At 45.1% G+C, this 14973-nt stretch overlaps 1 protein-coding gene across 1 annotated transcript in view; it reads right to left on the bottom strand.

Moving 5' to 3' along the window:
- HYDIN (HYDIN axonemal central pair apparatus protein) overlaps nt 1–11312 on the bottom strand; it is a 164642-nt gene extending 153330 nt beyond the window's left edge. The window contains exons 1-4 of the mRNA XM_085315270.1: nt 11193–11312; nt 9901–10026; nt 8122–8241; nt 4365–4499 (exon numbers count right to left, since the gene is read on the bottom strand). Coding sequence (XP_085171396.1) covers nt 4365–4499; nt 8122–8241; nt 9901–10026; nt 11193–11312 — 501 coding nt within the window. The remainder of the gene's footprint in view (nt 1–4364; nt 4500–8121; nt 8242–9900; nt 10027–11192) is intronic.
- Between the last annotated feature and the right edge of the window lie 3661 nt (nt 11313–14973).

Below are 14973 nucleotides of genomic sequence, written 5' to 3'. Positions count from 1 at the left end.
TRATTTCACAACTGCAACTCCTTTAACAGACTGTTTGAAAGCTAGCTCAAGTCACGCATGGATGAGACAGAGGGGTTGCATCACTTAAACGCTTTGAGAGTTGTGTYGGAGACATGGATTTGGGCTCTAGATTTTCATGAAAATATGACCGCATCCTTCAGACACCTCCTTCCTCAATTCCTAGGAAAATTAAAGCATTGTATGCTGGTACATCCCCTCTTATCATTCAGCTCTGATGAACAGTAACTTGCAAGTTTTCACCTTCAAAATATCACCACTGGCATTTGAATTAACACCTATAGAAATGAAAGCAACTCCTTGTATCACAGAGCTGCTGTTTCAGGCTCTTTGCAAGCTCCAACTAACATCATCATCCTAGAGACATCAACCTAACTGTTCAATATGCCAGGAAATGCTGAGATGTCAGTTTAACTGTATAACTGATGCTAAATACTTCATTAAATTATTGCCAGTAGGCAACTGTAGAGAAAAGTCTTCTGGCAGGAGATAATGTAGTAAGTTAGACAGGGAAAGCTTCTTCATGAAACCATAATATCCTAAAGGCTGGAAAATAAGGGACATTAGAAGAGGGGAGACACACTGGATATAAAGGTAGCTTCACACGAGAATGGGCACCCCAGTTACCACTTTCTTCAGTGCCCAGTTCAAAGGATGCTTTCAAATTAGTCATTTTGCCCTCTGTTCACTGTTTGCAGGGTCACTTGCCTTGATCTTCTGTCCCCCACAAGAGTCTTGTCTCAAAAGTATCCTTGGAATAGCTTCTATGTGCTACAAAACATTTCTAACCAGGCTGGACTGAATTTTAAAGCAGTTAATTTCAGTAATGCAATAACTCATTGTCCTGTCATATTTCATATTAATCAGTGGGCATTAATTCACAGTCTCCACCGGGCATCGGTAATGAATTTTGCAAATCTTACAGACTGAACTAGTATTGCCCGAGTACCATTGCTACAGTGAAAAGCGCAAGAGAAACAGAATGAGCTGTGCTATATTTTTATGTCTCTTGCTTCCTTTTTTCCTTTAAGATAATCTATTAATAAACCTGAAGGACACACACAAACGTAAGCAGTCTTGTCTGTTGTTTATTCGCGAGTCAGCTCTGCAATGGTTTCCAATTAGGCAGAGACTGTCAGACCATAATGCAAGGACACCCAGGAACACACGGTGGCACGAGAACACCCACACTATACAACTGGAGCCATAAAACAAATGTGTAAATCAGAAGCAGCAAGAGTAACTAATTGGAAATGTTGCCCTGCAAAAAAAAAATTAGCATTTCATATTTATAATGCAAGTGCCAATAAACAAAGATACATGTCAGCTATTTATTTACTTACTGACAGTTCAATCATGTGGCACATTCCCAAATGACGAGACAACAGGAATTTGCTCATTTTTCAAAAAAGAGCTCCATGGCACATGGCATTTCAATCACTAGCAACTCAATGTTCCTTTTATTTAGGGCTTAGCCACAATTCAGCTCTGTGCTTCACTCCCGTGAATCAGGAATGTCTTCAAAGTTAGACTTACCCCAGGGAAGAATAGATGCAAAGCAACAGACTTATGTAAGCCAATCCCGTATTAGGATGGATTTCCAACTGTGAGAGGAGTTTGTACCTATAAGCTGATTCACTGGGATATCCAGAATTACTGTGGACCATACAGCATTAGAGAGGCAACAGCAGTACTTAAAGGGCTGCACTCATAAGCCTTCCACAAGCAAACCACATCTACTCTGCATGCGAACTGCGAGCCCAGGTGTCTTTACAGAGCCATCTCCCATAGCGTGCTTTGCTGAAGGATTCTGCAAGGTGCTCTGCACCTCCTGGTCCTACCATTGATGYATCTCCAGCTGAGCTGCAGCACATTAGTACTTTGCTGACTCATGCTCCAGCAAGTACACGACAGTGTTTGATTTCTATAAAATTTTGATTCTACTGCATAAATTTCAGGTGCTCCTCACTGAGCAGCACTTTTCTTGATGTTCTGCCCTACTACTGCAAGGAGCACAAAAAGGACCTGAGAAGGCAGCTCAGAAGGGCTCTGCTGCAGGGTGTTGTCTACTTCGAGTTACTCCCCTGCCTGAAGAAGCTGCCTTGGGTTGAGGGATGCATTTGACCACTAAACCTGCTGCAGGAGGCCTTGCAGTCATGCACATATTTAGTGCACCATGGGCAATCAAGTTGACCAGCATTGTTCACTGCCTGAACATCTGCCAAAACTGTGCGGTGGCTTCCCACTGGCAGAGCTCCCCATTTCATACTCTGGTCATCTCAAAAGCAAGATGAGGGACAAATTGTTGGACATCACTGCTCTGTGGACTGAGAAGTGAGTTATTTCCCTCTGCTTCTATTTGCAGCGATGTTCATATGTTGCTCTGCTTCCTCTCTAAACTTGTACAGCAGCTCTTTGCCCTTCAGGGGTACCAATTTACCTCTTCCACTCCCAAAATTAATACTCACTAATTAATACTAATAAATCATATTTTAAAAGCACCAGAATACTTTGCAAAGCCTACCTCGATGAGATCAAGCTCTTGTGTCACTTGGATAGTCTGGAGAACTGCTCTAGGCCAACATAAATTTTACCCTAAATATTAATGATATTAAATAATTTCTCATTCCCTCCAGAGGAGCAAATTATTCTACAAGCATGGGGAGCTTGGGACCTTTGGGCATCTCCTCTTCAATTCTGTCTTTCCCATCCTCAGACAGCACACTGTTAAACAAAATGAAAATCAAGCAGGAAAAGACAAGGAAACACTTATTCCTAAAGAGCTTTCATGTAGGAACATCATCCTCATGTAGAAACATCAGCTGGCTCAAAGCTATCCCATCCCCTAACTTTGCCTCTTCAATAAGGCCACGTGAAGAACATTACTAGGAGTCAGCAGGACGCAGATTAAGAAGTTTGCCTACCTGTCTTTGTCTCCCTACAATGCTTCCCAAACTCCTTGCTGCGTGCTAAATCCTCCTGCTGTACAAACAAGCCTTCAGATAACAGTATTGACCCTTTTCATCACAGCGCGCAGCATCAGACTTGCCAGGGGCACAGCACTAATATTGACAACTCTCAGAAAACTGCAACTACAGCCTATGTATGGTGTGGAAAAGACATCARTTGCTAGAGCAATCACCACAAGATTCCGCGTGAAGATGTAGCTACACCGGTATTACTGGCCACAGGCCTTGGAGCAGCGTGTGCTTATCTTAAGAACACAGCAGGACAAACTGTGCCCATTCATTTTTCACTACACTTGCTCTTTCAGGTAGATGTCTCCCAAAGCCCTCTGCAGCATGCTGACCTCCTGCTGAGTTAAGGACATCTAGAACYGAGCGCCTCCGCGCCAGGCTGGCTCCCTGCCACACGCACTTCCTCTCCTAGACTCGCAGCTGGATGGCACGCAGGCAAGTGTCCTCAGGGACAGCACAGCTGCAAGGCTTGAAAATATAGCGAATTTGAGAATGCCTCTTCTCCTCCGGTCCAGGAGGAGTGGGGCACACAAGTGGCAGCCATATGGGAAAAAGAAAAGTCTTCTCTGGTTCTATTTGTTCTTGTAGCGTTTTCTACCATAATAAAGCCCCTACCATTGAGTAGGTTGGCTAAACTATTTTTTCTATGTCCTTCCTTGCCTTTTTCCTAATGTTCTGTGCGCATCTGCCTCCAAAGTTGCCCAGGGAGAAAAAGCATAGCCAGCCAGTCCTCCTGCAGTAACTAATAGCACCATGTAATGCCAAGGTGCAACTAGCTCACAATCTCACAGCTACAGTCTAGAACAGACCTCCTCATGTAGCAGGGCAGAGGCTGTAATCAGTATGCATCAGGTTAAGAAAAATAGTGACTTTAGAAAACGCTCAGCTCTCTCACTGGGTGTCCAACATGGCACACACTAAACTGATTTCAGTTTTCAAAGGTGGCAACCTTCCCTCAGATATCAGACTCACTCTGAGTCCTTCAAATAATAAGTCAAAAATATAGACTTTCACTTTTATCACTTGTGGAGCAAACCCACRATCCTGCAGCAATCCAGCACAACCGAGCAATTGATCAGAAACTAACACCTAGAGAGGCCACCTCAGCAGAGAGGTGAGGGCTCTCACCCTCAAAGCCAACACGCATTTCACTAAATGGCCCAATGTTAAAGGATAAAAAAMCAGCCTCCAGCCTACAAGAGGATAACCTTCACTATGGGGAAAGAGTTCCCCCTGTTCTAGATCCCAGTGCCTCTCCATTGAAATCAGGACAGTTCCTCAAAACCCATGCCACATCCCCTTCCTGAATCCAGCCCTGCAGTTTCATATCCCACCAAAGCACCAATCTCTTGGGACCTGCAATCTCACCTTGTTCTCCTCAGGGGTGAAAAGTATGCGGAAAGTTGAGGGCATGCCAGGTGCTACCTTATGACACACATCATTGGGGCTGATCAGCTTGAAGTAAGGAGAACTCTCCAAGACTACCTTCACCAGTCGAGGAATCTGCAGAAAACATGAAATGGTTATTATGCAGCTCATGTAGAACAAAGGGAAACGATTTGTCCATGCCCAGAAGACACCCTTCTTCCTTAACCACTTTTCCAAAGCACTTTTAGCCCCATAGCTATATGCACACAATACACAAGGATGGACTTGGCATCCATCCTGCCCTACAGGACAGTTCTAGGCCASGGGTTGAGGGCAATGCGCTGCTGTAAGGAAACTCCCGTCAGGTAGGACACCGGCAATATGGCAATATACTTCCTGAATCAGATCATGCACTCGTTCAGCAAGCCCAGAGTGCCTGCAGACAGCTTGCTGCTGCCTGCACACAGATGTGGACATATCTCTAGATTGGGAATGTATTATCTGAAGCCAAGGCAGTATTCATTACACTGGGGTAAGGAAGAAATTTCACTTCTCGGGTACTGGGTTTCAAGTGGGGTAGTCAAGCTGACGTACTACAGAGACGGATAGACACATCGGTAGGAGGAGAACATAGACATTGTGGCTTTGCTGGGAATACAAACAAGCTGAGGGAGAAGAGCAAAATGAGGGACACGAGAAAGCAAAGAGACAACCCAGGAAACAGGGAGGGAGCTTGCTGAGAGATCCTAAAGGAGAGTCTGTAAAGAAGAAAGGGAGGCTGACCCAGAAGATGAGAACAGTCAACTTGCCAAAGTGATGGAAAGCCATACTACCATTACCTCCTACCCCCCAGGCTCTGCCTATCAATTAGGGGCTTGAAGGGCATTTTCTGCTTTGAGATACACGACCAGCACTGATTCTGTGGTTTCATTATTAAAAGCCAGTCTCAGCTCTCCAGCGGCTCTTGCTGCCTGGTGATCGTAGCCAGGCAGCTGTTAGTGCAGGCAAACCAGATTTCTGGGTATTCCTCTCAACACCCAGGCATCCCTGCAGGCACCTTGCAGCAAGTTCTGCCCTTCAAGATACTAAAGGAAAAAGAACAACAACAACAACAAAAAAAGAACAAGAACCAAACAGCAGTTTTGTCATACCCAGATATCAACTCCAGAGAAYCAAATCTCATCAGGAAAGTCTCAAGCAGGCAGTTTTAACTGACATACATTGATAAATAACAAATCCATGTGAGACCTGAGAAAAATGGGGAGATTCAGTCTACACCACACGCAGCCACCTGGTATCCTACGGCAGTCCTGAACTCACTGAAAGCCCTTTGCTCTTAACACCCCGAGGCAGCGAGTTCCAGGAGTAACTTCACATTGCACACAAGTGTCTTGGTTGCTGAGACTCCTCGAAGGCCAGCACACGTGCCATCCCACCAAAACCTTCAGCAAAAGCCACTCAAAATTTCCTTTAGAGTGAGAAGGGAGAATGAGTGATCTGAAGACAGAAAAACAATCTTCCAACACACAAATAAGAGCAACAAGTACAGAATGAATCACTTCTGTATTTAAATGGCTACATAGCCTCCATCTGGAATACACTCTGCTGTTAGCTGGATTTATGTAGAGCAGACAAGCTCAGACTGCTGTGCAATATAAGTATGATTCAAAGGAAATCTGGGAAACCTGTGAGAAAACTTTATGGAGCAGTAGAGTATTGTCAATCTCCACGACACTACCACAAGTCAAAAAACTAAAATGCAATAACCATTCCTAGAATTATCAGCCCCGTGTACAAAAACACTCCAAGGTTCTTCCTTAGGGCCAATCTTGCCTTTACACCAGTRCTGTCCCATGGCTGAGGTCTTACTAGCACAGAAAACTAATTCATTTGTGGAGGTGGGGGCAGAGGGACGCAATTCATACATTGTCTCCCCCTTGTAGAACAGGTGAATCCCAAGGTGCAGCTGTACAAGTTTGTTTTTCTTACTGGAAGTGGCAGAAATGTTGATGCAGATGTTCCTTTCCACTTGAGGAAGCATAAATAGGACAAATTAACTGTTTGCCTGTTGGCTGGTACTCAAAGACAAATATTTTGAAGTGCTGCATGGATAATGGAGCGCCTGAGAGCCAAAGGATTTCGTAGAAAGGGAGCCAAGAAGCGTAAGAGAAACTGAGGCATGTTTGGTTGGGAAAGAGCATACCAGCAGAGTGTCCCAGATCACAGTGCAGAGTACAGGAAAGATATCCCTTGGGAATATACACTGCATCTTTTCAATATGCTCCTGCTAAGCCTCAGTCAAGTAGTACTCCCCAAGAATAACTAAGGGGCTGCACCCATATCCTTCCTTGCCAAAGAGTTTTCCATTTTCAACCACACTCCTGTGAAAAACTCCATTATCTCAGGCTATTCTTGACTTCTCCTGTTTCTCTTTTGCCTGCAATACCCCCTGACAACTTTGTCCATCTATTTTTACCCTCACCTGTACACTTCTCCCTCAGTTCCCCTAGAGTCTTCCCTTCATGCATAAATCTTGCATCCAATTGCCCATATGCTTTTTCATTACAGAACAGAATCTGATTACTTTTTACACCCTTCTTGTTCTTTCACGCTGACCTTTCTCCACTTCCAGTATGCTTACTGCTACATGTCAAGCAAAACCCTTGGGCGTGCAATACTMTCTCTCAGAGCACTTTCTAACTCAGCTCCTTTCCTCCCCCCTGTCTCTTCCCACCAGCTTGCTCTTGGCACATGCCTCATTTGAGCAAATGTTTCCCCCGCTGAAATTCAAAAGGTCTCAATTTTCCTCTTTAAGCTGGAACAAAATTGCTGACATTTTTCAACTTTTCCCTTCTGAACTTTCTTGGGAAATCTCAAAATGATCGCAAAGTTATTTCAAGTAAAGGCAGAGACCTTCAGGAATACAACACTCTGGATGGCTGTGGCTCTCTGATGGGAAGGCAAAGAGCCATATTGTCTTAGAGAAGCCTCAGACAGAACTGAATTAACCTTAGCAGGGGTGAAAAGTGGAACCTAAAAGACCTCCCATTGCTTCTGCTAAATCAGTCTGTTTTCACAGCTCATGCAAATCACCTTTTCTGGAGAGATAATGCCACTAATTCTAACTTACTTCAGCACAGAGAAGAATCAGGCCCTGTACCAGCCARTAGTGAGTGACAAGTGACAACATACAGAGGCAGCATACAAACAGTATAGTGTCAGCTCACCTCCTGAGTCGTGGTTTTGAGCCATTTCCTGGCCCAGAGTGTCTGTGGACCAGTCTGTCAACACAAGGAACAGCTCCAGGAGAGAGAGAGCGAGCACCTTTTCTCAGCAAAGACTTCTGTATTCTCCCCCAGCTCAGTGATGCTGCTAGAGGCTGCTAAAGAAGCTGAGAGGCAGGGATGTCCTGCCAGAAACCTAGATGAACTGAGCCTTCCTGACACAGTACATGCTTGTGCGGTAGGGCATGATGAAGGCAGAAAGTCTGCAGCTCTCAACATTCCCATCAGCGCAGGGCTTTCAAGGGGAAGGGTGCTGAGCAGGAAAAGCCCCTTTGTGTTAGTTCCCATCAATGCATRGTAAAAATCAGAGGGAGAATCCCCTGAACAACATGGAAGGACTTCCACTCTCTTGCAAAAGAAAGATAGCGAAATACRGTATTCTGATGTGCTGCACCGCATGAACATGCTACACCACATGAATTACGCTGCTCTCCTCCTCCAGTACGATGCTAAACTTGTATCTCAGCACTCACCTTGTCGTTGTTCCTCAGAATCAGTGGCACTTCATAGGTCTCACAGGGGATGTAGTTCTGAAATACCACCTCTGACGGGAAAGGCTGAAACAAGCTCTGTTCCAGGTCAAGTGCTGAGAACTGGAAATGCAAGACAGAGTAGTGAGGTTTAGCTGCTGGAAGGATGAYCCACGAACAAGAATCCAGTGAGGTGCGGTCTCTTGGTGCATCAGCTCACCCTAAGTAAACCACAGTTCACCTGTGTTCAGAGCTGATCAAGAGCTACCAGAWCACACTAAGAAGGCTCAAGCTAAGCAGCAGTTTTGGCAGGCATCTCTCTGGAAAGAGAATCAGAATTTATTTCAAACTCAGCTCTGTGCTAAGGCAGCTCCAAAACACTTACAGAAGAGCCATGAGTACTCACAGAGCAACTGAAGTGCAAGAACGTCTTTGGGTATCAACAGAGACAAACTGGGAAAGAGTTTACTCTGAAACAGGTGCATAATATCTTTTCTTGAATATAAAGCCTGGAGATCAGCAGAAAACATTACTACAAAAGGGAAGGCCAAAAGGTAAGTAACACAGTAGCTCAGGAAAAAAAAAGAAAAAAAAAAAAGAGGTGAATGCTTATGAAGTTCAGCTCTTATCTCCGCATTACTCAATGCGCATTACTCCGCATGGCTAACTCAAGGCAGACTAGGTTTGGTATCTCTTTTCTCAATGAACTTTAAATTGGAGGGAGGAATGCTTTATTTTGTTCARTTATGGTTGCTTTATTTAATACTGCTGCAGAAACACATCTGAAAACATACACAAACACAGAGAGCAATGAGTTGCAGGACAAAGCTGAGAAAATTCCTTCTGCTTTTCTTCTTTTCCAGCTGCAGCATTCCCACTATAAACATGAGCAGCTCTCATACGCCAGGACCCATAGAAATCCTAGCTGTGCTGAAGTCAGTGACTGCAGCACACTGCTGGTTATCTGTGCACACATCTTGTGTACCTGCCTGCAGCAATTGTTAACCAACTTGTTACAAGTCTCTTGCAGGTGATTTTCTGCTCAGTAGTCTACCTCAGCAATTTTCCCCTTTGGACTACGTATTACATATTGAGCAGTTCTTTAAGAAAAGCAGCTTTAAACATTCATCCCCTTAAACATTCATCTAACTAAAGCACATCCATTCACTCTGCCAGGGGTGTTTTCCCTTGTATGTCTTACAGGRCCCTGTAGCCTGCAGATCTAACACCCTTTAATGGTTCCAACACATTATTCTAGCCTACAGCATCAATGAAGTTGTGGCTTTGAAAAAACCTCGAGTAATTATCTCATGGCCTACAGACCTCTTTCTTCAAAGGCCTATGTTGCCACCAGTGAGAGGGAAGCTTATGACCCTAAGGATTTAATAGCGACTACAAAGTAAGAAAGAGCAGCTATTTCAGAGGAAAGATAGGAGAACAGCAAGGTAAGCCCCTGTGCTCTGTCCCATCCTCCCATTCCAACACTGTCCTTTAGCAATAATAGTGAAACTCCAGTAAAACTCATCGATTTCAGCAGAGATTTTTTTTTTTTTTTTTTAATACCAGCTTAACACAGGTCAGGGCTGTCCCTTTGGCTTCTCAGCTTGGTGGGAGTTCTACCTCTCCCCCAGCACAAGGCAGGAAGACCACCACCACCATCAGGAGTTTGAAGGGACAACAGGGCCTGGTCAGCGAGGTATTCAAAGAAACTATAGGTAAGACCGTCACATGCRTACACTCTAAATGTCACAAACAGCAAGGAAAAGGGCAGGAAAGTGCTACCTTTTGATGAGAGGTTTCACTCATGTCTAGAAGTTGGATAATCCGGGGCCGCCTCATTTCGTGAGTGCTGGCCAGCCTCTGCTCTGTGGTAAGAGACATCTCCTTCAAGAAGGCAGAGGGAGTCAGCTGAAACACAAAATACCACCAGCAAGAGCTTTAAAAATGCCTATGTTAAGAAAGGCTTTTCTTGTTGAAGAGCCACTGATGAATAATTTGTGATCAGAGCCACTAGGATAGTCCTGGAAGTCCTAAGTTACCTGCTGAAATATTTAACGTCAGTAAATTAATTATATAGAGCAGAATACACACGCTCTAACAGAGTGCCTCTATCCTATTAGTCTCCTTCATGATTTGATGTGACATGAATGGAGATTACTGCTCTTTGGGCATTTGTTTCCTCTTATAGCATTGCTGGATTGAGCTAGTGACCTTTGGGGTAGGGGGAGGAACAGGGGGGTGGCATTGTGAGAAATCCCCTAACTCCAACTTTACACAATGCTCATAACCAAAACGTGTGTGGAAACGTCACTGCCGGGTGAGTCAGAGGAAAGCAAAAGAACAGTGTTGTGCCAAGGATGAGGTGGAGAGGAATGAGTCCAAGGTTTAGTCATCTCATTTTAATAAGCGCTTGTTTTCTCTCTGGTTTGGCCTTTCAGACCCCTTCAGAGAAGTCTACAGGCATGTCTCCTTGACAGAGGCTTAGTTTGGCTCACCTCCAACCAAGCAAGCTCCAGTCAGGAAAGGGGGCAGGTGGGCATGGGGAAGAGGGATTGCCCTGGTTCCATCATTTGCAGGGCTGAATTTGGGCTCAGCACAGCACACAAGGAAAAAGAACAACTGGTTTGGAGCCCATTCTACCTTGGACCTTGCTCCCTCCATCTTAAGACTGTCTGAGCAGCCCACCACATACCCTGCCACCTAGAGAAACGATCAGAGCAGCACCGGCAAATGGCTACATGACAAGATGTTACTGCCCACACAGCAGATGGGATGGAAGGGAGCATGTGTTCATGTTTCAGCTATTCCAGTGCAACGTCCACCATGTTAGCTTAATTTGCCTGTGTCTGAAACCGAAGCCAGGACCATGAACTTTCCCTTAAGCAGCACATAATCCATCCCCCACTACACAAGAGTAGCCACCTCCAACAGAAACATGGCAGCAACCAGATGGAGAGGTGGCATCTAGCTTCATGGTGCTGCTAGCCAACATGAGGGGAAAGGCAGAGGAGGGACACACTGGGGATCGYCAGCCCTAACACAGCTCCTGATGAACACGACAAGCAAGCACTTACAGTTACAGACTTCTCTGCCTCTTTGACCAGCTTTGGATTACGAGGTGCCACCACTTTGCTCTGGAATCCATCAGGTATCTTGGAGGACCCCATCAACTGATGGAGGTTGCTAGTGGCCATCTCTCCAGTGGTCAGCTTTCCTGGAATGAGCAGCAATGGGACTTTCAAAATCCAGCAGGGAATTCAAACTGCAAGGTCTCAGTACCAACAGACATATGTCAAGAATCAGATTTACACTGTCACTAGATCATGATGCAGATCAAAGGGTAATAATGCTGAGTCTTAACAGTCATGTTTCCCATGTATTTGGCATCAGAGTAAACAACAGAGGAGCCCAAAGTCCCCTTTAAATGTCAGCATTTGAGCCTCCAGACCAGATACTCCTCTGGAGCTGGGACAAGTTGGAATAATGACCTCAAAGTTAGCAAGGTTACAGCACAGAAACGCCCATTAGAAGATAGTCATCTCCCCAGTAACTCACCTTATCCACAGCTCACCCAAATGCTCCCCCATGTGAGTGCTAGCCAAGGGCTGCCACTGAAAAGAGGCAGTGTTCAGGGGACTACTCGTACGTCTCAGGTGTCAGCCAGTGAGCCCAGAAAATCACTCCGAGCTGTTACTGATGCAAAGCTCAGTGAGTGCACAACTCTTCTGCACAGATACAAATCATCCCACATAAAACAGAGGAAGGCACACAAAGTCAAAGGCCAGTGGTACTGGTGTGGTCCTAACAGAGATGGAAGAACAAGGAGATAATTTCTGACTTAAGTGGAAGAGTACAGGAAGATTTGGCACACACTTAGCTACCCCCATCAGTAAAATTGTCTGCTCTCCTCTTACCTGTGCTTGCAGCTGGAAAGAAAACCTAGCATYTGTTCCCAATAGGTTCATACTGTTTAAAGCCCCCACATTCCTGATATGGGTGACTGAGAAGCACGCCCTCTCCTGAACTGCACAGGCAATCTGCAGTCTTAACAGGCTTTCATTTTGTTGCAGATCTAGAAGGGTCTGCTCACAGTGCACACAGAGCATGCCTCCGTCTCCATATAGTGGCATCCTTCAATAGTTGGGGACTAAGACACACCTGCTTCACAATTAGACCATATTTAAATGGCAGAGTTAAGCTTCACAGGAGTTAAAACCCCAGGAGACATTCCCTGAGCTGAAACAGAATCAAATAAGCCTTTTGCTGTGGGTGCAGTCCCACAAKCTCTCCAAGTTCACTACGACCACACCAGGAGCCCATTTACATTTCTCATCCACCTTCACCCCTGCTATGCACCATGAGTCCTGCCCTGTCTTTCCCTTCCAGCTCTGCCTCTCACCTAACCCTTCACCGAGGCAATACAGCTTGCTGAGCTGGGAAAAGACTGTTTACTGGGTTGGTTTTAAAGCTGAACCAGCTTGTGGAAGAGTCAGAGCTAGCACAAAGGGCAGTGGCAGGAGTTCCTGTGCCAGCAACCACTGTCCAATTCAAACCTTTGRGGGATCAAAGCAACGCAGCCCAAAGGATAAGACAACCTTTGATTACTTGGCAGCTTTGCAGTCAGCCCCAATAAGCAGCCAAATCCTCATCAATGAGCMGTTAGACTCGTCCTAGCTAGCAGTTTTTGAAAGCCAGGTTACCTCTCCCAGCCCAAGATACAGGCTTTGAGGTTTCTGGRAAGACCATTAAATTTGGAGTCTCATTTACTGGGATTGGTTGAGATAAAATCACTATGACTATCCAAACTGCCCTTCTTACATTTAAAAAGCTTTTGGGTAGGAGCAGAATACAGTAAATGCCACTTAGCCATTTCTTTTTGTGAAAAATAAAGAGCTGACCTGATACAGCTTTGTGTCTGACCCTAAGTGCTCAGGGTATCACAAATGGCCTTGAACCTGGGAATCACGGCAGTTCTGAGTATTAACAAAATCAGGCCACTTTGCAAACCAAGTTTCCACCCTCTGAGCAAGGAATTTTGTGATGCTTCTAACTAATGGAGCATAGAGACCGAGTTCAATATTCGGATTAGGAATTATAGTTTCCCAAGGCTAATTTGGTTGTTGTAAGTTACAAAAATTATCCAGCAAATATGATTCCTTCCAGGCATGAAATTACCACAGCGCCTAAGAGCATTTCTCCATGGAGAAGCAGGGCCCTGATTTTCACTTATTAACACCCAAATTCAAGGCTCCCAACAGCATCACAGAGGCTATCACAGTAGAAGGATGAAACCATCAGAAGAGGAACACAAGCAATTAGCTCAAATATAAATGCAACACATGCAAAAGCAGGACCATCTTTAAGATTTTTTCCTAACGGCAGTTCTCCTCTGGTTCTCCTCATTTAGAAGAGGTGTGCACCATCCAGTTCCTCTTCTGACCACCCCCCTTGCCTATCTTGGACTGAGATGTCACGAAGTGGGTATGCAGAAAAGAACAGGAACGGACAACTCCAGAGAGTGGGTCTCGAGTGCTGGCACATTCAAAGATAAATGTGTGCAGCATTTACTGAGCGTTAGTTTGGACCAGAATTCTTTCTCCTCCTGGCTAACTGGAGCAAGAAAAAGCTGGATTTACCCATTATTTTCTGGGATCTGATGGATTACTGATCTCTAGAACTCTGCTTTACCCTAGAATTCTCATATCCTGATATCCAGTTAAAAAWAWATATATATACACATATCAGGGAGAAGATTCCCCCCTCCTGCTACCAGCTGTTCCGCACCTTCTTTTCTGTTTGGGCTTGCCGTACAACAGGTAGAAAGCACAAAAGACATCTATGCAAAACAATCATTCCCTTCCCCTCACATTTTACCCATATCCTCCAAGAAAGGAAATCAGTTCAATCCTTTAGTCCTCATTTATAGCTGTGGTGTCTGTTTGTGGTCCAGGGCTCTTTACAGTGTTAGGAAAGGGCAAACATAGGACTCGGATAGTCTTTTACTCAAGAAGCACAAGTTATTTCCTTCTGTTCCTGTGCGAGTAAATGCAGTGTAGCAGAGCACTATCCTAYAGACACCACAACATGCTACAGCACTACTGAAAACTTAAAGCTGGAAATTATTTTTAAGAGAAACCTTCTAGAAATGGTACAGCATTAATCTGGATTTCAGCAGTTTATTACTGGGTCTGGAGAATAACTGGATTATTTGTTTCAATTTTTTAACTGTAATTTCACTTCACTTGAGATTAATCCTGTTCATCATGTCCACAATGCTTATTTCTCTGGTGTTTCCCCACCTCCACCCCCCATCCCTTTGCAACAGCTTCTCCTGCCCTCTAGCTCTGCATAAGATACGTTCAAAGCCCCAGGGCTCCCCCTTTCCTCCTGCTTCCTAGGGCTCCTCCTCACAGCTGGAAGGAGAGGGAGTAAAACTAAGATCAACTACATCTCCCTGTAGAGAAAGGGCAAAACAGGACAAACAGCAAACGCAATACAGCGCATCTCCAGTCTACTGCTCTCATTGGGGGGGGGCTCTTCCCCCAATCCACCTCAGATAGCCCTCCAGTCCCCCCCAAAAAAATATAAGGATGGAYTGCAACTCCCCTTCTGCTCCAGGCTCAGGGCGTGTGCAGCTCTGACCTCCGCTTTGCATTCAGAGCACAAATGCCCGGAGCCTGGGCAGAGGAACTCACTGTGCATACGCTGGCTCAAGATAATGGAGAAGACCTAGACAAGCAATGAAGAAAACTGCCTAGAGTTGGAGCAGAAGCTCCTGACATGCYTCAGAAAGTCCAGATGCATCAGAGCAGTAAGGGCAGAGCAGTAGGTAACAGGCACCCAATCTTTAGCCTT

The sequence above is a fragment of the Rhea americana genome, unplaced genomic scaffold (assembly GCF_003343005.1).
Source record: "Rhea americana isolate MKP2758 unplaced genomic scaffold, rheAme1 scaffold_425, whole genome shotgun sequence".
Taxonomy (NCBI): domain Eukaryota; kingdom Metazoa; phylum Chordata; class Aves; order Rheiformes; family Rheidae; genus Rhea; species Rhea americana.
This window is presented reverse-complemented; position numbering and strand designations above follow the sequence as displayed.